Raw genomic sequence first — 25,293 nt, 5'->3', positions numbered from 1 at the left:
TTTGGAGGCACCGGTGGGATCTGAGGTGTGACGACCCCAAAGAGCCTTTAGAGCGGGCTGAGGCTGCGATCCCAAATGGCACCCTATTCCTTATATAGTGCACTACTTTTGACCAAAGCCCTATGGACCCTGGTCAAAAGTATTGCACTAAATAGGGAATATGGTACAATTTTGGACGTTGACTGACTCGCCTGTGGTCCCGACCTCAGCCACAGAGAATCAACACAGAGTACACAAGTGAACATTTTCAAATGTGCCATTTCTTAATAAACATTTAAAGCCAGATAAGAGGCCAATGTTGTGTTTATACATACAGTGGTATTGGACTCCTTTCAAGTATTTGGAATATAAGTCAATACACTTAATTGAAACTGTGAAATTGAAATTGGCTAGTTTGTGGAGGCTGTGAATGCTCTCCCTTATGGGAGCCCCCTCCTAGATGGAATCTAAACAAGCTTGAAGTGCAAAAATGAACAACAACTAACCTGACTGGTGCGAAATGAATTGGTCGTGCCCTACCTCCCAGACTTAAATGAGTTATTTGATCAGAGCTCAAATGGAGAAATGACATACAATTGACACATATGCATTTCTTAAATCCCTTGAATTCCTTTGTTTCAATGGTGAAGCGTTTCTGAATGCCTTTTTCGATGGGGTTCTTTGAGCTTCAAAATACCACAGTAACACATTGCAGTTTTCACACATAATCATCATCAAAACCTTATTTGTCTGTCACAGTATGACACAGAACATGTTAAGTCTTTTGAGTCTTTGATAATGAGGTGAAATGTACTACCTTGGCCTGTCAGGAGACAACAAAAAGGAGACCCTCTCTGACAGCTACTATTACTGAAGTCTTGTCAGTCTGCCCACTTTGTGACAAGATGTTACTTGAACTGTTTCTCCACAGACAGGTCTTAGTCAGACAGAGCATGTAGTGCAACAATCCTGAACAAACAAGCCTGTGAGAGCAGGCTGTCTCTACATCAGAACCTGTCATTTAAAGAGAATTCCATCATACATAGCGCCATGGGTGGCTACCAGACTAAACTGATGAAAATGAAGTGGTCCTTTGTAGCTCAGTTAGCAGAGCATGGCGCTTGCAACGCCAGGATAGAGGGTTTGATTTCCGGAACCACCCATACATAACATGTATGAAAGCATGACTGTGAAAGGCCCTGCATGGTCAATCTGATGTCTGCAGTGGCCGTACAGCATTTACTGCGATACGGCCTCTGCAGAATTCAGGGCATTCATACTTCATGCGCTTCCTGTAGCACTGCAGAGCTGTTAGGAAGGAAGTTTTCAAGAAAGTGAGTTTGTGTTTATACAGGACCTCCCTGCCCCACCTACTGTCAACCAGCTATACAAAGCCCTCCACATTGTTACAAAATTTGGGAGGTGCACGGTGATGCAGTACGGAGCTCGATTTGGCACGGGGCTTGATTTGGCCTCTGCATGCCTCCGGAGGCTTCTCAATTGTGTCACCCCCTCCATACGGATCCTCTGACCACATTTTCAGATCAAGCATAAATTGGTTTTAAGTCGCTTTGGATAAAAGCATCTGCTAAATGGCATTTATAATTTATTTTATTATTATTATTTTATATTATGAAGTAATTGGGAGAGTGGAAGACAGACAGTCGTCTCTTTATCTTTGTCTGTAGCTATGTACAGTGCATTTAGAAGGCATTCAGAATCACTTTTTCCATGTTACAGCCTTATTCTAAAATGTATTAAATAGTTCCCCACCCCCCTCATCAATCTACACAATACCACATAATGACAAAGCAAAGACAGGTTATTAGGAATATTACAAATGTATAAAAAAACAACTGAAACATCACATTTACATAAGTATTCAGACCCTTTACTCAGTACTTTGTTGAAGCATCTTTGGCAGCAATTATAGCCTCGAGTCTTCTTGGGTATGATGCTACAAGCTTGGCACACCTGTATTTGGGGAGTTTCTCCCATTCTTCTCTGCAGATCCTCTCAAGCTCTGTCAGGTTGGATGGGGAGCGTCGCTGCACAGCTATTTTCAGGTCTCTCCAGAGATGTTCGATCGGGTTCAAGTCCGGGCTCTGGCTGGGCCACCAAAGGACATTCAGAGACTTGTCTCGAAGCCACTCCTGCATTTTCTTGGCTGTGTGCTTAGGGTTGTTGTCCTGTTGGAAGGTGAACCTTTGCTCCAGTCTGAGGTCCTGAGCGCTCTGGAGCATATTTTCATCAAGGATCTCTCTGTACTTTACACCATTCATCTTTCCCTCAATCCTAACTAGTCACCTAGTCCCTGCCGCTGAAATACATCCCCTCAGCATGACGCTGCCACAACCATGCTTCACCGTAGGGATGGTATTGGCCAAGGAATGAGCAGTGCCTGGTTTCCTCCAGACATGACGCTTGGTATTCTGGCTAAAGAGTTCAATCTAAGTTTCATCAGACCAGAGAATCTTGTTTCTCATGGTATGAGAGTCCTTTAGGTACCTTTTAGCAAACTCCAAGCGGGCTGTCGTGTGCATTTTTGTTATTTCATCCATTTCAAAATAAGGCTGTAACATAACAAAATGGGGAAAAGGTGAAGGGGTCTGAATACTTTCCGAATGCACTGTATATTGTAGGAGGAGTAGAAAGTGGAGAGTGAATACAAGCCACACAACCTACAGTACATTTCTACTTGAGGTAATTGTTGTTTGCTTCACTGTATGATTACCAGCTTATGTAGCTACTCTCTGCTATCCCATTGTTGGATTCCTAGTGTGAGAAAAAGTGCATTTGGACAAGGGATTGCTTGTTTGAGCTTCAAAAACATATGAGTAAGTGCATAACTGTGTGTATGCATGTGGAGTACAGAGGATAGGGGAGGGGGATGTTTCTGTGCGGTCCTTTTGGTGTGGGGCAGGGCAGTAAATGGACATAGGCTGGTTAGGGCCACCTGGACCTACTGTATTCAACACCTCTTTTTAAGTAGCCTTAGTCTTTATGGCAACTCCAGGGTGGTGGAACAAGGAGTTAAGGAAGCCTTTCTCTGGACCAACAGACAGACAGATAGCAGCCTTTACCTCTCCTCCCCAACACTGAAGGTTATGTGAATTCAGGCATCCTGTTTCGGTGGATCTCTCTCTCTCTCTCTCTCTCTCTACTTTCTTTGCCTGGCTGTCTGGAACCGCCAACAAGTTAGTATTTGCCTCTCTGGCATGTTTTTCCCTACTGGCTCAGCAGATGAATTACGACGTGACACACTCTCGTCTGTACTTCTGGGCAGCCACTCCCATTGAGATAAATCACTGTGTCTGTGTGTCAAATGGCACCCTATTCCCTATATAGTGCACTACTTTTGACAAGGGCCCATAGGGATCTGGTCAAAAGTAGTGCACTATAAAGGGGATCGGGTGCCATTTGGGATGCAAGCTGTGTTACCCCACAGGGGCTGGGGATGGGGCTGCAGTGAGCTCCTAGTTGTTTTTGGGACTCTTCATCAGGATGCTGAGGATTTGGACTCAAACTTTGATGGTATACTATTCTTTAACAAGTGGACTCTGTGTACAGCAGACAAAGGAATGAGGATGACCTAGAAACCTAGTGGGGACAGTAGCTAGTATGCAAAGACACTTATCTTTTATTCTGATTCAACTTGGTGACTTTGCCAGATAAATCTTGACATTTTCAAACCATTTGATTGATAGCTGCTTCTGTCCTTTCATGAATGCATTCCTCACAATAATTCACAGGAACCTTTAAATCCTCCCATTAGTACTGAGTGAAGGCTAGAACCAACATCCTAAAAAACTGAGTGTCAATGGACTGACACCCTATCAACATGCTCAGGATCAACCCAATCTTCCAATGCTAACAAATCAGCATGCTCAAGATCGTCTTCCCTTTTAACGCACGCTCGGGAACTGTACTTTAAACTACAAAAAAAAAAAATAGTTGATCTGGAAAGTCCATTTAATCAACACATTCCAAGCCTAGACTGATTGCCTGGTAAGCTGGACCGCATGTGTTTGCGTACAGGGGTGGTGCAGGCTACAGCTCTCCAGCTCCACCTCACAAAACTTTCAGAATTCAGTTCAGTTCAATGCTGCAATTTGGATCCAACTCCCAAAAAGAATAAATAGCGGTCCTGCTGATCTGGAATGAGTGGGGATCTGTTTCTGCTTCCTCTCGTTGTGTTGCCGTTTATGTTCTGGGAACGGAAGGCTGGATTTTGGGTACTAATTACCCCCTCCAACATGTTGGCAGAGAGAAGAGGCTGGCTTCCCTCTTCACTGACTTGTGGGTTCACACAGAGGATGCCCATTTCCACAATCCACTTTAGGCCTACACCGCACATTATAAGCACTGTCTCAAAGCAAAGCTCTGTACTGTTACACTGTCTCAGAGCAAGCAAGCGCTGTACTGTTGAGGGATGAATGCATCTTTCCCAAAATGTCCCAATCTTTCTCCAAAGAACTTCGCCAAATTGCCCTAGTCCAGACCAGCGAAATGCTCCAGGCATTTTACTCTTATGTCTTTGGTGCATCTAGCCATATCCATGAGTAACCAAGAGGCATATCTAGCCAGGTACTGACTGATGCAGCATCCCTCCCTAGGAACTGGTTCTGGCTCTTGTTCCTCCTGTTCGTTCCATGATATAGACTGACTAGGTGAATCCAGGTGAAAACGATGATGCCTTATTGATGTCATTTGTTAAATCCTCTTCAATCAGTGTAGATGAAGGCTAGGAGACAGGTTGAAGAAAGATTTTTAGTCTTTGAGACATGGTTTGTGTATGTGTGTCATTCAGAGGGTGAATGGGCAAGACAAAATATTTAAGTGCCTTTGAAAGGGGTATGGTAGTAGGTGCCAGGCACATTTCACGCTAAACAGTTTCCTGTGTGTATCAAGAATGGTCCACCACCCAAAGGACACCCAGCCAACTTGACACAACTGTGGGCGGCTTTGGAGTCAACATGGGCCAGCATCCATGTGGAACGCTTGACACCTTGTGGAGTCCATGCCCCGATGAAGTGTTCTGAGGGCAAATGGGGTTGCAACTCAATATTAGGAAGGTGCTCCTAATGTTTTGTTAACTCAGTGTATATGGAAACGAGTTATAAACAGAGAAGGAACTGTCCCATAGCTAGCTCTGTTCTGAGGCGCTGCCAGACAGGCATGAAGGCAGCATCCATCCCTTCTACCAGAGTAGGAATAGTCCGATAGCTGTAAATTTGACAGCTCTGACAAAAATGACCCATGCCCTCATTATTTTCCAAGCAAACAGTGATGAAGGGTCTCAGTGCGGAACTGTCTTGTTCAGGTAGACAGGAAGCAGAACCCCTAACATACTGCAGTGCAGGTAACAAAGCGACATACACCACCGACATATGACACCGCTACTTAATTTGCAGAGCAAGGTATATGTAATTAGGGTGATTTTGGCACAGGCGGAGGAACAGACAGCTAGATCAGGGCATTGATGAATTAGGGGAGCACTGTCAAGATCAAATCACATTAATCATGGCAGTGGGAGTAAGGACTCTGTTTTCAACTCCACTCGTCCTCCTCCCTGGTTTGTCTAGTGATGAATAGCTTTTCCACTGCAGGAACAATGTATGCATCACCATCACCATCAGATCTGGGAATGCAAATAGAAGTCCCACAAACCTATTGATTTGTTTCATCCACCTCTTTGTGTTTTTTAAGATAAGCGGAGAAAGGAGAGGAGAGCTGGCAATGTTAAGCAGACCAAACCTCTTCTGGGACGGACAACAAATGAAAAGGTGTGGACTGGATAGAAATGTATCAGTTTGGGTGGAGCCTGAATGACAAAAATAAACCCAATTTGGCCAAAGTTCTGTCTATCTTTCTTTCTTGATAGATTGCATGCCTGCCTGCCTAAGTCTGTCTGTCTCTGCCTGTCTGTCTGCCTGACAAATCCCTCTCTGTGGATCTCCTCTAATGTGAAGAGGATGTCTCTCTGGCAATGCTCCCCAGCATTTCAGCGCACCATGCCAGCGGGCTACAGAGCTTTCCAAGTCCCACACCAGGAAGGGAGATACGAACGGAAATGTTAACATTCTGTTGTATTGGTGCTAAACCGACTGGTTCTTTATTTTCTCCTTTCTCTCTCTCAGTATCATCTGTCTTTAATATGGACCTGGCTTTCTCTCTCTCCGTATCATCTGTCTTTAATATGGACCTGGCTTTCTCTCTCTCCGTTTGGAAAGGTTTCTCTCTCTCTGACTCGGATGAAAGGAGGGAGAGATGGCGGGACCACCGAGGGTAAATCACTACAGGGTGATGACTGACTGACCTGCTCATTCACATTCTTGTAAAGAACAGGACACACTCCAGAAAACATTCAAGTACATTTTCATTTAATTAAAGATAAGGTTTAACAAACTTAAACAGAAGCCAGTGCCCAACAATTCAGCTAGATCAGGTATTTCCAAACTGGGGTATGCAATACCATCGGGGGTACGCCAAATACATTATTTTCTTTACATTTTCAAACAGTGTATTTAGCTGCTGCTCATGTTGGTATCTGTACTGATGGCGCAAAAGCCATGACATAGTGGAGTGGTAACGCACGTGCAAGCAGTTGCTCCCGAAGCCACTTGGGTACACTGCAGCATCCACCGAGAGGCTCTTGCTGCCAAGGGAAGGAATGCCTGAAAGCTTGAAAGACGTTTTGGAAACTACAGTGAAAATGGTTAACTTTATTAAAGCAAGGCCCCTGAACTCTCATGTATTTTCTGCACTATGCAATGATATTGGCAGCGACCATGTAACGCTTTTACAACATACAGAAGTTTGCTGGTTACCAAGGTGCAAAGTATTGACACGTTTTTTTAAATTGAGAGACGACCTTAAAGTTTTCTTAACTGACCATAATTTTCACTTGTCTGACCGCTTGCATGATGAGTTTCTCACATGACTGGCCTATCTGGGTGATGTTTTTCCTCGCCTGAATCTTCTGAATCTAGGATTACAGGGACTCTCCACAACTATATTCAATGTGCAGGACAAAATTGAGGTTATGATTAAGAAGTTGGAGCTCTTCTCTGTCTGCATTAACAAGGACAACACACAGGTCTTCCCATCATAGTATGATTTTTTGGGTGCAAATGAACTCAAGCTTACGGACAATGTTAAATGTGATATAGCGAAGCACCTGAGTGAGTTGGGTGCGCAATTACGCAGATACTTTCCCGAAACGGATGACACAAACAACTAGATTCGTTATCCGTTCATGCCCTGCCTCCAGTCCTCTTACCGGTATCTGAATAAGAGAGGCTCATCGAAATTGCAACAATGGTTCCGTGAAAATTGAAATGAATCAGAAGCCACTTCCTGATTTCTGGATTGGGCTGAGCTCAGAGTATCCTGCCTTGGCAAATCACGCTGTTAAGAGACTGAGCCTTTTACAACCACGTACCTATGTGAGAGTGGATTCTCGGCCCTCACTAGCATGAAAACTAAATACAGGCACAGACTGTGTGTGGAAAATTATTTAAGACTGAGACTCTCTCCAATACAACCCAACATTGCAGTTATGTGCATCCTTTCAAGCACACCCTTCTCATTAACCTGTGGTGAGTTAGGCACAATTTTCAATGTACAAAAGGTTGGTTAAATAAAGAACAAAGTTATTGATAAGTATTACATTATTATTTGTGCCCTGGTCCTATAAGAGATCTTTGTCACTTCCCACGAGCCGGGTTGTGACAAAAACTTACACTCATTCTTATGTTTAATAAATGTATCGTATAGTGTGTGTGTGTGTGTGGCAGGCTTACAATGATGACAAAATATATATATTTTGAGAGTGTGCTGACCCTGGTACTAGAGGGGGTGCGCAGCTGTAGGTTGAATGTATGAAGGGGTATGGGACTATAAGAATTTTGGGCACCACTGAGCAAGATGCCTTGGCCATAATCACTTTCATTCTGCCCTCCTGGTGCAAATCTGAACTTAAATTGAAACCACCGCTTTATGAATTACTGAGTACATTAGTCTTACTTACCCATGCATGGCGTGGAGGGGATGTGGCTCGTAATGGTACCTCCCCTCGTGGTGACGCATATCGATTGGGATCGGTGTGTGAAACGTGGGGAAGAGATGGTGAGGGCCTGTATGAAGAAAGAGGAGGGAGAGAGAGAGAGAGCGAGAGAGGGAGGAGACAGGGCAAGCAGGGAGAGAAGAAATCCACCTCAGTAAAGACTTTCCAGTGAAATATTTTAAAGGGTAAAAACCTAAACGCTATAATGCAGCAAACGTAACCACTTCGGAGGGCTGGCTGATCAAGTTGTGTCAAATATTGACACTATCACACATGAAGAAGAATGACTAAATAAAGAGTGGTCCTGAGGAATCCTACATCTCAAACATGAGAGATGACAAAGACCTGCTGCGATCCAGCCCTTTGAACTTGGTGTCTGTGTGTATGTAAGTGTGTGTGTGCACGTGTGTGTGTGTGTGTGTGTGTGTGTGTGTGTGTGTGTGTGTGTGTGTGTGTGTGTGTGTGTGTGTGTGTGTGTGTGTGTGTGTGTGTGTGTGTGTGTGTGTGTGTGTATATAGAGGTGCCCATGTGAAGGAGTTCTTCAGTCTGGACATAAACACGGAACAATAGGATTGAGATGAAAACCTCCCTGCTATACTGGAGATGCTCACCTTACAGGCAGCAGCTACAAGCAGCAGCTAAACCATTATTACCCTACACACTAGTAGTGGTTCATGTAAGAGGAGAGAGAGCACTTACTTGCTGTCCTGAGCTGGAATGAGTCAAAAAAGAGAAGCAGCATTTCACCAAGCTAGCTAAGGATGATGTACTCCTGCTCCATACCTCCACAGCATGGCGTGTAACTACCTTTTTACACTTCCAATAATAGAAACCTTAAATTACAATCCGTTTGGTCTGGATCGTTCGCCCCGGGTACTGTGTCCCTTAATAGCTCTCTATGTGTAAAAGGGGTGAAACACACAGTTATTTCACGATGAGTGTGTTTGTGTGAAAGACTACAAAAATGCACAAGTCAACAATTTCCTGCCATAAAAAAAGGTTCATAGCTCATGGGACGTCTTGTTAAAAACAACAGACATTCCTTAATTAGTGTGATGAATACATCAGAGTCTGAGCCTATTTACACCCTCTTTAGCTCCATCTCTAGCTGTCTTTATGAACACTTTCTACGTTGTAACCAGTTCAGTTTCTCCTCCTTTAACATCCTCCCCTTTTAAATGTATGCTGAATAAAATCAAAGAGTGGATATTCAGCAGCACATGCCACCCCAACAATTGCCCTGATTCTACTCCACAAATGGGAGTAAGTGAAAGCATATGCTGTAATAACTGAATCCAGGCTAGTGTGTGTGCATTGCAGTGAGGAGAAAGAGAAGAAGGAGAAAGAGGCAGCGGCCAGCTCTCTTGGGTTGGCTGGTTGGTCTCTTTGTGCAGCATCACGCGCTCCAGTGAGTCAGAGATGACCCGGGGAGCAGAGACCATAGGGGTCAGGGGTCAGAGGTTAGGTGGCACAGATCATTATCTCATGTGTGGGATAGGGTGATGAAGGAGATAGGGGGATGTGGAAGCAGGCAATGAGGTTGTGTGCGTGTGATTTCAAGGGGAAGTTCTACCTGCAAGAGTCAGCATTCCTGGGTCATCACTAAAGCCCAGCAGAGCCCCCTGTCACTTTGATGGACAGGCACCACACTACAAAGCTTAGCCCACAAACAGAGCACAAACTGAGGCAAATGACCGAGATTGTTGTGGCCTCATGTCTCACCTGAGAGGAAAATGACTAAAGCTATAAGGACGGAGGCTAAGCCCACCGCAGAGCTTTGCCTCTGAGCAGTGGTGTTTGAAGACAAGACAGGAAACTTTCTTCAACTTTCTTCTCTGAGCATGATGGCACCTTCCTTGGCAGCCTCCTGTTTGATATGTACTTAGCTTCATTACTGCACAAAGACTCATGGAGGCTCCTGAAGCCATGGCTGAGAAAACATGCCACTGTAACTCGACTCTGTCTGCCTGGAGGCCAAACAGGAATGTTTTGAATGTTTTTCTTTGGGAACTGCAAACACAAAGCAAGACATTACTGGTACTTATTTGCGATTGAGCCTATTGTTCTTATGATTGCCTGTTGTACCGTACCCTAATTTGTGGGTTATTGTGACCATGGTTTCAGGTATGCACTGTCCCAACAACTGTGTTAGAAATGTTGGGTGCAAATGGTTGACTTGCATGGAATTGTTTACAAGCGTTGTGGCATTAATCATGAAGAAGAGAAGGTATATGTTCTCTTGTTTTCATCATTGACAGCTTGCCAAGTAGCACAACTGCAACAAAAAAGTGTTCATCATGACATAAGGTCAGTGTAATTGAACATCCTCGCCCTCCACATTACAGGACCTCAGTCTCTGTAACGTTCTACACCAGGGTCTCCCAAACTCGGTCCTTTTGGTTTTTGCCCTAGCACTACACAAAAACACTACATTTGCACCCGGGGGGGTGGGGGGGGGGCAGGACCTTGTTTGGGAAACCCTGTTCTACTTTGGACGTCTGCCAACGAGCCTCTCACTTCCTTTTATATGAAAGAGAAGACACATTCAGGCGCAAGTCAACTTGTACGTTGGAAGCAACAAAAAGCCACCCTGTAAAAACTTAATGGGGGGATGATTGTGGGGAGAAGTTCCAGCGTTTATCCAAACATGTCTCCTGGCTCCCAACCATTCTGGATGCGAGGCAGGGAGAGTGGGCTGTTGAAGAGGATGGAGTGATATGGAATGGGTCTGGGTCAAGGAAGTCAGTGGTACTCAGAGTCTACTGGAGTTGGCATACCCTAACTTGAAAACAAGAAAATAGGAACAACTTCCTCTTATTAGACAAAGTAAGGAGCCCCAGAGAGAGAGGAGCTGTTCTGATCTAGGGGGATAGACTGAGTAGGCCTGTTCCATCACCCAGACAGCTGCATTGTTTCTTGGGCCACAGGGACAACAAGAGGCAGGTACAGGGGTTGGGTACATGGTACAGGTTAGGGTCCACAGGCACTGGACTGCCAGCTATCCCCCTGGGTGAGCAGCAATGCAGGGACACACTGCCCCAGCCTCCCCTCACACACTTTTGCAACCTGACACTCTCACTCTCCTCTGGCAGGACAATGCTGAATGTGTCTAGAACACACCCTCTCACTTTGCTCTCTGTAGACTCTACAGTAGTGTAGACTTTACAACACTGCATGTAATCATAGATATATAACTACTTGAATGGATAGAAGGGATCCTATTTTCCTCCTGAAGCTAGGCCAGTAGAGTCCCTGCCCATCTTCCGAAAACACCTGAAACCCTACCTCTTCAAAGAGTATCTGAAATAATCCCACAGCACCCCCCCTCAACCCCCACCTTACTATGAGGAAGGCCCAAAAAATGGTCAAAGACTCCAGTCACCCAAGTCATAGACTTTTCTCTGCTGCCGCACGGCAAGCGGTACAGGAGCGCCAAGTCACATCCAGGAAGCTCCTTAACAGCTTCTACCCTCAAGCCATAAGACTGCTGAACAATTAATCAAATGGCCACCCGAACTATTTACATTGACCCTCCCTTTGTTTTTACACTGCTGCTACTCACTGTTTATTATCTATACATGTTCACTTTACCCCTACCCACATGTACAAATTACCTTGACTAATTTCACGGTAAGGTCTCCACCTGTGACAAATAAAAATGTATTTGATTTGTTGTTGTCCCACCTAGCGGTCTTAAGATGAAATCACTAAATGTGAGTCGCTCTGGATAAGAGCGTCTGCTAAATGACTCAAATGTAAATGTGAGCCTCCAGTGCAGAAAGGTTTAGTTACATTCAGGATGTTCTCATCAGTCTAGTTAGTGTCCGTGAAGCAGCTCATTGTCACTTCAAGGCAGTTACTTTCATCTCTGTGGATCGCTTAGTGGAGTTGATCCACCCACCTCATGGGAACATGCTTCTTAAACTGTGGTAACTTTGTTTGTGTTCATTTACATATCTGTGTGCTCTCAGCACCTGTAGATGTTCCCTCATCATTACATTTGCTTAAATGTCTTTAAAAGTATTATTGGATTCCATCCCCTGTAATAATCTTCTCAGATGTGTCAAACATCCAGACAACAACCTTTATTCTTGTTGTGGTCGGGTGTGATCTCACCCTAAAGACAGAGACATGTGTTATTAACAAAGGGCACTGGTGTGTGTTTTTTGTCTGTGATGCGCAGAGCAAAGGGAAAACATTCACTTTTCATGTCCAGACACAGCCACAGCAAGGATCAGATCAGGGCTCTACATTGAAGTGAAGAGGGTCTGCATCCCAAATGGCACCCGATTCTCTATATGGTGCACGGTTTTTGACCTAGAACCCATAGGGCTTTGGTCAAAAGTAGTGCACTATATATAAGGAATAGGGTGCCATTTGGAATGCACAGGGGCTCATCCTCTAAGGAAGTACTTAGTGATAATAATATTGAGAGAGAGAGAGAGAGAGAGACACCTCGCCTGGACAGGGTAATTAAAACAGCTTTTCTGTCTCGCTCTCTGAGAAAATGAGGGAGGACGCTAGCGGAGAGGGGTATGAGGGAGGGAGGGAGCTAGGGGAAGAGGGGGAGGAGGGAGAGGGGGGCTAGGGTAGGAGGGAAAGAAGGAGAGGAGTAGGAGGGGGTGCCATTCAGACAGGAAATTCCAGCAGAATAAGTTGGCTGGGGTCCTAACTACACAGCACCATGCCAACTTCTACACACAACGAACGAATGGCCCCGTCCCGTCTTGGCCTGTGCTGCACTGCACCATGGGAAGCAAAGCAACAGTCTGACCGGCCTAAGGTTACCGGTGAATGGAGGAAAGATTTCGGTAGCTAGCGTGCAATTTGTTAACACCAAGCTGAGGGGAAATAGAGGGAGAGAGGCCTTTTTTTAGATGGCAATAGTACTGCACATCCATTCAACCACAACAGTTTAGCCCCATTTGAGAGGTTAAACAGTTCCTATTGTGTATTTAGACTGACCTATGACTATTATTACACACACACAGCATGAACCAGCCAGGTTAATACGCCTGTGTGGTTAGTCAGATCCTAGTCCAAATCCACACACACACAACAGGTTAATAGGCCAATGTATTAAGACTGATCCAAGACCAGTTTAAAGTTCACAGCCCCAGGTTTAGTCGGCGGTGCTGACTCCTCCTGAGGCATGGGCTCGCCATGGCGACAGAAGGATTACGGGCTTACAGCAGAGCACGAAACAACCATACCACCTCTGAAAGGAAGTATTAAGAGTGTGTGCGTGCGAGAGAGAGAGAGACTGTGTGTGTGTGCTCTTCTCTTCACACCCCTCCCTCAGGGGCAGATGGTAAAATGATACATGCTTTATTGATAGGGGATTTGGGGTTAAAGGTAAGTAAATTAGGCTAAGGCCTGGCTCCATAGTAACATGTGACATGAAGAACGGATGTCTATCAGAGAACCTGTGTTTATTTTCTTTGACTGATTTGAAGTCAGTGACTGGCTGCTAAGAGGCAGAGGAAATTCACTTTAATATTCAGATAAACATACAGTATGGAAAAGTAACATTGTTTTCAGTTCCAGCTCTGTTGACTCAGGGAAGTGGTTGAGTTAAATTATTTATTTGAAGACATTGACGTCTCAAACGGTATATTGTCCATTTGGTGACAGTTACAGCCTGGCTAGGGCATCCATATACCGTGTTAAACAGTAAGATTGAGGGGGCTGAAGGGAGACAATGTAGGGAGGATGGGAGAATGTTCTTTGAAAATGTTTTTTTTTTTAATAGAAAGGACTCATTATTCCACTTCAGATTCTTGGAAGGTGTTCATTAAATAATATCAGGCAGGGAAACTTTGTGTGAGAAGCACCATTTTAAATGTTAGACCACGTGTGTGTAAGAGAAAGAGAGTTGTGTACAGGAAACAAACTCAGGACACGGCTACACAACGCCCGATGAAGATCGGACACATCTTGGTGTGCCCTTGGCAACTGGCCCTAAACACATCCTGCATGATGGGCCTTGACAGCCAACACTCTCACAACATATACCCTCTCACAACATACACCCTCTCCCTCTCTCCCTCCCTCCCTCCAGCTGGCTTCTCTCAGCCATCATCCGTCTCCATCAAACAACAGGCCTAATCCAACCAATCACTCCTAAGAAACACAGTTTCAGCAAACCCCAAATCTGACTGATCTTTGACCACCAGTCAGTATGATGCATCACCTATATCTGAGCTGAGGTAGGGAGGGGCACTGTTCCCCTGGTGCTCTTAATTGTCTTTAGGGCACTGTAGTAAGACTAGGACCTCACCTCTCCTTGCCATATAGTAAGTTATAACAGTAGGTGCCTGTATGTTATGGTAGTGTAGGGGAAAGGGAGGCAATGGCTGGAAGGGAAATGCAGATATCAGCGTTGGGCAGACGTGTCTTGGGAATCAGGGGCTAATGACCGCCATGCATCACTGGGGCGACAGTGTAGCCTAGTGGTTAGAGCATTGGACTAGTCACCGAAAGGTTGCAAGTTCGAATCCCCGAGCTGACAAGGTACAAAATCTGTCGTTCTGCCCCTGAACAGGCAGTTAACCCACTGTTCCTAGGCCGTCATTGAAAATAAGAATTTGTTCTTAACTGACTTGCCTAGTAAAATAAAGGTAAAGTAAAATAAAAATCACCCAGCTGGGAGTGGACTACATTATGCTGAGCATTTAGAGAAAGGAGAGCTTGAGGGGGGTGGCCTCACTGGCCTGTGATGTTCAAATCCTATTTGTCACATCTGCCGAATACAACAGGTGTAGGTAGACCTTACCATGAAATGCTGAATACAACAGGTGTAGACCTTACCGTGAAATGCTGAATACAACAGGTGTAGACCTTACCGTGAAATGCTGAATACAACAGGTGTAGACCTTACCGTGAAATGCTGAATACAACAGGTGTAGACCTTACCGTGAAATGCTGAATACAACAGGTGTAGACCTTACCGTGAAATGCTGAATACAACAGGTGTAGACCTTACCGTGAAATGCTGAATACAACAGGTGTAGACCTTACCGTGAAATGCTTACTTACAAGCCCTTAACCAACAATGCACTTAAGAAAAATAAGAGTTAGGAAAATATTTACTAAATAAACTAAAGTAAAAAAGAAAGTATCAATAAAATATCAATAATGATATACAGGGGGTACCGGTACAGAGTCCATGTGTGAGGGTACAGGTTAGTCGAGGTAATTGAGGCAGTATGTACATATAGGTAGGGGTAAAGTAATGCAAATACTCCGGGTAGCCATTTGATTAGCTGTTCAGCAGTCTTATGGCTTGGGGGTAGGAGCTGTTCAGCAGTCTTATGGATTGGGGGTAGAAGCTGTTCAGCAGTCTTATGGCTTGGGGGTAGAAACTGTTCAGCAGTCTTATGGCTTGGGGGTAGAAGCTGTTCAACAGTCTTATGGCTTGGGGGTAGAAACTGTTCAGCAGTCTTATGGCTTGGGGGTAGAAACTGTTCAGCAGTCATATGGCTTGGGGGTAGAAGCTGTTCAGCAGTCTTATGGCTTGGGGGTAGAAGCTGTTCATCAGTCTTATGGCTTAGGGGTAGAAGCTGTTCAGCAGTCTTATGGCTTGGGGGTAGAAGCTGTTAAGAAGTCTTTTGAACCTAGATGCAGTGGTGTAAAGTACTTAAGTAAAAAGACTAAAGTATTACTTAAGTAGTTTTTTTTGGGTATCTGTACTTTACTATCTATATTTTTGACAACTTTTACTTTTACTCCACCACATTCCAAAATAAAATTATGTACTTTCTACTCCATACATTTTCCCTGACACCCAAAAGTACTCGTTACATTATGAATGCTTAGCAGGAGAGGAAAATGGTCTAATTCACTCACTTAAAGAGAAAATCCTTGGTCATCCCCACTGCATCTGATATGGCTGGGTCACTAAACACAAATGCTTTGTTTGTAAATTCTGTTGGAGTGTGCCCCTGGCTCGCCGTAAAAAAAGAAAAGAAAACCGTGCCGAATTTCAAATGTTTTATAGATTTACTTTAAATACTAAAGTATATTTTAGCAATTACATTTACTTTTGATAATTAAGAAAATGTAAAACCAAATACTTTAAAAACTTTTACTCAAGTAGGATTTTACTGGGTGATTTTCACTTTTACTTGGGCCATTTTAAGGTATCTTTACTTTACTTTAGCTCGAGTATAACAACTGGGTACCTTTTCCACCACTGCCTAGATGTTAGCATTAGTGTGCCGTCTCTGTAAGACTGATGACTGGTATGTTAGCATACCGTTAGCTTGCTGTAGCTTTGGGGACCAGAGAGGAGCGAGGGTCTCTGTAAGACTGATGGTCTGTCTGGTTAATCAGCTACCTGACCAGACTCTTGATGGATCACTGGATCAGCTGACCTAACCCTGGTTAACACACCCAGGTGTGGGTCTGGTTCACTAATTACCTTAGAGCACAGATAACTAAGTCTATTGTCTCTACAGCAGACATGGTGATAAAATGAGGTTGTCTGTTGAATTAAGATTGTGTGAATAAAACTGTCCCTCGACACAATGCAATCTACAAGCTTACTTGTATTATTTCTTATTCTAACACAGTCGACCAGATTTGCAATTTCTATATTATTCTCTATTCTTACTGATTGCACATTGTCTTTTTTTGTTGTTCTTCCTAATGCAACAACTAAGCAAAGTCTCACATCAAACCCAGTGCGGGAACCTCGGCCACAACAGCTAGTGTTATCTGACCCTTTGACCTCTGCATCACAGGTGATAGAAAAGCTGCCAGCTCATAAAAAGAACGCCCTCACAACCCTAACGGCCCGATGACGGCATGGTCAGCACTGGTTCAGCACATCCCCCCTCTCCCCCTCACTAAAAGGGTCTTTTTTAACGGGAAAAGGGAGAGAGTGGGAGAAACAGAGGAAGTGCCCTCCATAGCCAGACAATGTGTGGGAGCATTGTCTGAGGGGGGTTGGGTGTTGTGGATGGGGGTCACCCCGGGGTGATGGCCTCCTGGGTAGCCAGGGTTCTGGGCCCTAACTGGGGCCTGACAGGGGTGGGATGAGCCAAGAGGGGATGCGGGGAGTGTCTCAGAGAGAGAAATATTCTGGACTCTATTAAACTGCCACTGATAACACTAGGCTGCTGACACAGAACAAGAACCTGACTCACCTCCTCACAGACAGTCTGGTCGAAGGATCATTCTCCTGGGATTTCTGGTCTGAAGGAAACTCTCTCACTCAGGGAACGAATTTTAAAAACAGCAATGAGAAACAGCTGTGGAGGATCTGAGATGGTTGATGTGATTGGGTAAGGGTCAGAGATCGTCTGTCTGATTGGTTCGCAGGTGCTTTTTTAGGGGTCTGAGAATACAGACAGGCTGTCCGGCCAGGCTCGGACTCTTTCTCTTCCTAAAACAGAACCATTTTGTTTGTGAATATACTACTGCTAGTTTAGTAGGGGATTTAACTCAGTGCCTTGCAACTACTCTTTGGTTTTTGTGTCAGCTAGCTTTGCAGGCTATGCTAACTGAAGGAATCAATGTCACATTTACATTAAAAACAACAAGCAAGGTCTTAAACCAGGAGAGTGTTGGCTACAGCTCCATCTCCCACACGGATAAAGTTAAATGATTTATCACCAGCCTTAATTTTATACAATTTTTACAGCAAAGACCCGCTGTGCCAGTGTGACAGCCACTGAACTTTGGGACACATTTCCCTTACACCCCCCTCCTCTTTCTATCTTTCCCGCTCTTTCTTTCTCTGCCCCTCTCTCCCCCCTTTTCTCTTTCTCAGTCCATTTCGCTCTCTCCCCCTTTCTCTGTCCGAGGGCCTAGTCAGAGATTAAGGCTCTTAATTGGAACATCCGGGTTGGTTTATAGTAAGGCAGTCAGGGGTGGGGGAAAAAACCAAGGGAATGTCCAATAGCACAGCATGGAAGGGCCCGGTCTCAAAAGGGGACAGTGGGGTGGGAAGGAGGAGGGGGGAGGAGGAGAGGACCTTTTCTCCCTGGACAATAGGGGTGCATTTTTAAGTGGGTGTTCACTGGGGTGGTTAGGATATTACCAGGCTGGACTGTATAAATCTGGAGCATGAGGATGAACCATGGGTGAGGGGGTTGGATGTTTGTAGGGCTGGGTTAGGCTAGGTATAGGAAGTGGGTGATGATTAGGTACAGAGAGGGTGTTGGAGGTTGGCGGGCGAGATGGAGGGGGTGATGCGGCCGGGTAATCATTCAATCAAAATGGGAGCTAGTCGTCCTCTCACAACATCCTCGGCCCAGTAAGAGAAAAATAAACACACTGACTAGCTTCACGCTGGAGTAGAGGAGGAGTGGAGTGGGATTGGGGGATGGCACAGAGCCAACAATGGCATGAATTAAAAGGCTAACCTCAGGAACAGCCAAGTAAATGTGGTCTTTATCTTTCTGTCGTCTGTCATGGAGTGCTTGTATAAGTAGACCAACCCTTCAGGCAGAAGAGCTCTCCTTACCCCAACACTATCAAGCACTACAGAGAGAGAGAGAGTGGCGAGCTGAGAGCTCAATGCATCAACACACTGCCTACACTTCTCAGAGCACCCACAGCTCAGCATGGTACCCATATCAATAGTGACTAAATGTTTTGGAAACCGTACTGCTTTCCAGATGTAGAAAGGTATGTTTATGTGGATTTATCGTAAATGTTTTTGAAATGTTGAACTGTACCAAAATCGTTTGCATTTTACTTAGTTCGACTCAGATTACATCATCCTGATTACATTAATGTGTTTAATCCAATAAAAAGGTAATACACGATTCCACCAATGGGAGATGCTTCTCTTCCCTTGAGCAAACTATTGCATTGAGAGGGCCTTGTGGAAAGCGATGAGCCATAGTGCAGAAGCCGGCATCTTTGAGCTGGCTTCACGTACCAGGCGCAGCTGATATGTTTACTACGCTGTAATGCAAGTATAAAAGTCAAATAAACAGGGGTCTATGAGGAACACATGTCTCTTTCTTCAGCCCCTTCCTGGCTGGCAGAGAGGTCAAAATATTTAACAGTAGATCTATGTGGTAGAAGAGAAGGGAGGTTAATCTGTCTTAGTCTATATGTCCATCTTAATTAGTCTTCATTTTATTTTTTAGTGGGCAGGCAAATCAAGCACTGGAGAGTTCATACAACATTGCGAGTGACTTGAGTAAAGCGTAGTGAGAGTAAGCCCATTACAGAGACCTTAAACACACACACACACAGCTACTAGTACTCGGGGATATGGTTTGACGTGTAGGGTGGTATAGGGCAGAGGGTGAAGTCATGTTGAACTGGGGAGTCCATTTACAACTCAAGGAACATTTTTGTTTAAGATGTTACTTGTTAAGCACCATCCGTGTTTGTTGCAGCTCCTCACTGTAAATAGAAGTGAAAAAAAAAGATCTGAGATGAAAGACAGAGAGAGAGAGAGAGAAAGTGAGAAAGGGAGAAAAAGGGAGGGGGAGAGAAAGAGTGTCTGGAACATTACTCAGCTACAACAACCTTCATGATAACTAATCATCTGTCACCAGGAGTCCAGTGACAATAGCTAGCTGCTACATTGTGTGATAAAATTAGCTGCTACTTCCCCAGTGTGTGAGACAGTCCCAGATGAGAGAGGTGAGGAGAGTTTTTTTCACCTCAGAACTCGTCTGCTGGGATCTCCTTTATCTTCCCAAAAAGTTTGTGTGGGGCAAGAATAAATAGTAAAAAACAATTTGCCACTATATAGCTCTAATAAGATTGTATAAGTATACATATCAAGGCCATTCAGAAAGAAAGTCCATGTGTTGAAGTGTGTTTGGTGTCAAGCCCAGGAGTCAATTGTGAGTCCACTAAGTTTTCTTCACACACTCCTATAAGCCTTCTCAACATCATGTTATATATTGTCAGAGGAGGGCATGGCGCACCTCTGTCTTCTCTCCGCCTCTCTCTCAGATTTCAGTCCTTGATGAGCAAAGAAGTGTCATATTGATCTTAGTGTGGTCTGGGGGAGGCTGGTATGCGTGGTTTGGTGAGGGGGGAGGAACAGACGGGCCTTCCTGGGTAAACACCCTACATGGGTTCTAGACAGATACACACATGTACACAGGTGTAGCACATGAGGATGTGTGAAACTTACTCCTCAGCCTGAAGTACCCCACCTTCTCCGCGGAATAGCTAGCACTTCGCATGGTAACACACTTTGGCAGGGCAGTCATGTATGCTAGCAAAGCCGAGGCTCGAACATGGGTTCGAGCCTCGGTGTGAGCCGAATCAGGAGGAAGTGGAATTAGCTAAGCAAGCAGTGCCCTTTACACACGTACACAGCCCAGAGTCGGCTATCATCTGTTCACCCACTACCATTAAGAGGCTGTCTGGTGATAGAAAGGGTGCTACTGAGTGTAACACGTGGTTAACGGGAGTGTGCCGGTACTCATGCATTTCCATCACTTTTTGCCATCTCATCTCATTGATGATTCAGTATTACTCAGCGATAATGTCAATAACTTTTTTCCCTGATCCAGTCATAGACATATAAATAGAATCCCAGCCTTCTAAAAATCAGAAACATTCTAAATGTAGTTCTATTGATCCAGTCAGACCCAAGTCCAAGTCTGTCAATCTGAGGTCCCCAGGAAGAAGATACAAATCAGTCTAACAACTATAGAGGTTGTCAATCTGCTAATAGAAGTCAAACCTCCTCCCACTGTCACAATGAAAGATTCATGCTAAGTATCCAGAATGAAGGATTGATAATAGTCATTGATTTGTAAGGGGAGACGATGAAGTAGAAGAGAGAGCACTGAGCCTGCAGCTGACTCAAGTGTTTAAATGGTGAGGAGTGTGAGTGAATAGGCAGAGAGTGACAGTGAGAGGGGAGTGTTCAATAGGTGCTGTCACAGCTAACAGGAGGGTCATTATCCTGTAGAAAAGAGCCAGGCATCACACTAGACACATTAATATGGTAATTACACCGTTAATGACAGGTACAATTACTCTCTGGGAGAATGAGAGGTGAAAAGAGATGGCGGGAAGGCTGTGTGTGTGTGTGTGCGTGTGTGTGTGTGTGTGTGTGTGTGTGTGTGTGTGTGTTTGTCCTCACCTTGCACTATTCAGACAGGTTTTGTAGTGACTAGACTGATTTTGACATGCAACCAATGGATTTTTGAATTCATATACTATATATTTCTTTCTCAGCATCTGGAACAAACTAACTAGTATGTTTTTACTATATACTGTATAGATATACCATTACACTCATAATTAGAATATTTCTAAACATATAAAAGTCAAAAAATAAAAACCCTATCCAAGAGTAATTTAGATTACAGAAATGGTACATGGTTGCTTTGGAAAAAAGTTCATTCAAAATTGAATCTAAACTGTTTTGACGCCAATACAATCAGGACCCCCCCCCCCCCCACACACACACCAAGTCCAATGCACACAAGCACGCTCACGCACACAACGTGGCTGTCACCAGTGATAGCGCAGCAGTGTAACTGAGGAGTATGTCATTAAGGCTTCAGCCCACATCTAAATCACTACCAGCCGGTGAGACCCTCTCCTCTACTACTGTTGTAATGAGACGTTTAGGGAACTTATCAAAGAGCACAGAGAGGTTTTATGTTTCCCATCAGGACTTAAAAGGACTCCTTAATGTTTATGTGGAGGTGAGGAGGAGAAGTGGATCTGAGTCAAGGCTGTTTGTGTGTATGTGGTGACAACATGGATGACATCATTTTGGTGTATTGGATTCTTGCTTGAAATATACTGTATTTATTCATGTTACCATACTAGAACTTATTGATGATTTTACATGTATAAGAAATGTATATGTTGGGGGGTCAATTAAGGTTGAGTAGGAACTCTGTGTATGGAAAGTTACTGAGAGACAAGTGGAAATACAAAAATTAATATTCTGTTCAAACATGTTATGCTGAATATTGATATTTCTAAGGAAGTAGGCAAAGAGCAGCCGTCTGGTTTTAGTTCCTGATAAGTCAAGCCAGTTGATGTGGAACTAGGACCATGAAGCATGTGGAACCCACCCTGAAGACCATCTGATTACAGTCCACACGCACACACACACCCGCGAGAGTCCTAGACTTAGGCAGGGCCATGACAATACCAGTAAGTGGAACCCACTGTGTTTTGGCCTCGTGACAAAGAGGGAGTGTTTATCTTAGACATGCAAGGAGATGACTCCGACCTAGTGGGAAGGTATAAATATACGCTTGTGTGATTGTATGTTGTGTCTGCAGCTAAAGCACACAGTGGGTTAAATAAACTTGGTTTGAGTTTTCACTCTGTTTGTTCAGAACCTAACAGGTGTCAATGGTTTGAGCTCTAGTCTCTTAAGTAGGACACATAGGACTGGCGAACCACTACAAAAAAAAAATCACTTGACTGTTGCCCCATCTTTTTGGTTTGTCCCTACCTTAGAGCGATGTAATATAAAGTACTATACATTCACATACTGCACTTGAGATCTAAATGTCAAGGAATGTATCCATACATACAAGTAAGGCAAACACCAATTTGTAAGTCGCTCTGGATAAGAGCGTCTGCCAAATGACTTAAATGTAAATGTAAAATGTAAATGTAAACATCTGGCCTCCTGACATTGGTTGGTTGGTTGGGATGGTTTTGACGGGGATAAAACAGCACAAAATGCTTGTTTTTCTAAGGCTCTGATAAAAAAAAAATCCCACTCAAAGCAAAGAAAGCCCTCAATCTAAGAGCAGCACATTGAAGTTTAACAATCGCCGCTGCCGCCTTGATGATGAGATGATCCACATGTGCCACAGATGGATACTTGGATTATTTAGGAGACATCGCAAATAGCACCCTATTCCCTATAAAGTGCACTACCTTGGACCATATAGGCGGAACAGGTTCCCATTTGGGACGCAACACAAATTCTTCATGCCATATGTTGCCCGTGTTATTTTTAATTCTCAAAACTTTAAATAAGCCGACCACATGCTTCTCTCTCGACAGAGACGAGTTCTCGTGTGACCGTGAAATCATCATAGCTGCTGGATGTGGGAAATTAATGACGACGTTGCAGAAATCCAGTGGTTGCTTTGATAGCCTTATATTTCATATTTTTCTCCAAGACGTATTATATTGCCAGAGCCACACACAGCTTAGCTCCACCACCACCACCACCTGACTCAAGAGCTGCTTTCTTTGTCTTACCTCAACCTCTTTTCCCCATTACGCTTAGGCCACTAACTCCTGGGCATTTCCTGCATTTTACACCCATAGCTGGGGTGAAGTGGGGTGGGATGGACAGAGGTAGGGCTTTGGCATTCATTGCATTTTGTTAGCTGGTTATTGTCATGCAAAAGTCTTCCAGTCTCACAGTAATTGACCATTAACTAACATAAACCCGTTTAGCATCTCCAAGCATACAAGCCGCTGATGTGCACATTTGTAACATTTACATTAAAAAAGTTTCATAAATACATTTAATATAGGCCTACACCGTCACAATAAATCCATTGCCACAGGCTGTAGGCTTGCTCATTTAGCAGATATGCTTATAAGTCCTGTGCCATTATTTTATATTATATGATTTTATAGTAAGAAGAATATAATTACACTTAGATTAATAAAACAGAAAGGATATTTTTTGCGAGTACGTATATGAAGTGACTATGTTAGCGTAAAAGTGATCATTTGAAACACGTCCTATTTGCTAGATTTAGAGTTATTATTTAGAGTTATTTGGCAACTTTAGTTGTGAATGATACAAAACATATATAGGCTGCATGACTCAACTAGAGGCAATTAATGATTTGTGAAAGTAGCAAAAAGAGCTTGTGCTTTATTCCTGCACACACTGTTCTCTCATCAAGTGATCATGTTTTCACTATTTAAAATGTAATCTCGTCTTTTACCAATATGTAAAATGAGTTTTTATTTAGAATGGCCCATTATCAAATGGGCAAGAACAGGGGCAGGGGGGAATAGACATAATCTATATGCACTGGAATAGTGAATAGAGGCTGCTTTCCTCTGCTTCGTTTTTCAGACTACTCTGGTTATTTCACTCCACATCACCAAACACTGTTTGAGGAGCATGCAGCCTCTTGCTGCGCGACAGGTGATATTCCACCCAAACTCTGTATGCCATGGGCTCTCCAAGCCCGTTCCTGCATTTACCCAGTGCTTCATTTGGGAAACCTCGTGAAATCTGTTTGGGAACATCGATAGTAACGTTTTTCACAATGAAAGGAATGAAGGAGAGAGAGGAAGAGATGGAAACGCATGGTGGTGAGGTATTCTGTAGCTAAAAGGTAATTTGTCAGCCTATTAATTATGAAAATAAATAAAAAATCCCTTTTACTTGGCTATTCAAAATCAAATACAAATGTACTATAATTCTAGGCATAGCCGCCATGCACAATCAATGAACCAACAGCATCACTTAGGCTTATAGGTCCTCTCCCAGAATAGAACGTTTGGAGCATAGCATAGTGTAACCAGTCCATCCAGTATGCATAATAATATAGTTCACATTCAAAGGCGATTACTAGAATTTGTTTAATTTTGGAGTGTGTACCAAAGACAACTTAAATAAATAAAAATATTCTGCCGTGCGGAATATGCGGTAGGCTATGTATTGTATAATGCAATCATTATTTTAATTTGTTTTTTTTTTCAGGCTTGGGCTCATAGGCCTATGCATAAACTCTAATATGCTTTTGGGTGTTTTGAATTGATCATCGTAGAAAGCGCTGTCCACTTCATTGTGTTAGGCTTTGATACAACATCCACATCAACCATGTTTTCCACTCAGTTTCAACCTGTTGTTGAACTTCTTTACTCAAACTGATCATCACAGTGCTTTAAAAGCACACACTGTTTTGATGATAAGTGTTTGATGTGATTTTCAATCACATTTACATTAACGTCAGAGTGGTTAGAGAGACAACAGAGCCCTGAGTACCAGGCCATTAGCAACCAGATTGTCATTAGCGAGTTGGGTACTACCAGCACATGTCCAGAGTATGGTAAGGAGGAGATGACCGTGACTCAAGGGTCATGTTGAATTTTATGACTCATGACTGCCAGTGAGGCGGTAATCCGGTCACCGCAACAGCCTAGACAGGGGAGTGAGTGGGGAGTGAGTAGGGGAGTGAGTAGGGGAGTGAGTAGGGGAGTGAGTAGGGGAGTGAGTAGGGGAGTGAGTAGGGGAGTGAGTAGGGGAGTGAGTAGGGGAGTGAGTAGGGGAGTGAGTAGGGGAGTGAGTAGGGGAGACA

General features: G+C 43.9%; 1 protein-coding gene across 1 annotated transcript in view; it reads right to left on the bottom strand.

The window, feature by feature from the left end:
• LOC135519294 (zinc finger protein GLI2-like) overlaps positions 1–25,293 on the bottom strand; it is a 100,105-nt gene that overhangs the window by 35,616 nt on the left and 39,196 nt on the right. The window contains exon 3 of the mRNA XM_064944441.1: positions 8,012–8,117. Coding sequence (XP_064800513.1) covers positions 8,012–8,117 — 106 coding nt within the window. The remainder of the gene's footprint in view (positions 1–8,011; positions 8,118–25,293) is intronic.

Source organism: Oncorhynchus masou, chromosome 29, assembly GCF_036934945.1.
Source record: "Oncorhynchus masou masou isolate Uvic2021 chromosome 29, UVic_Omas_1.1, whole genome shotgun sequence".
Classification (NCBI taxonomy): domain Eukaryota; kingdom Metazoa; phylum Chordata; class Actinopteri; order Salmoniformes; family Salmonidae; genus Oncorhynchus; species Oncorhynchus masou.
This window is presented reverse-complemented; position numbering and strand designations above follow the sequence as displayed.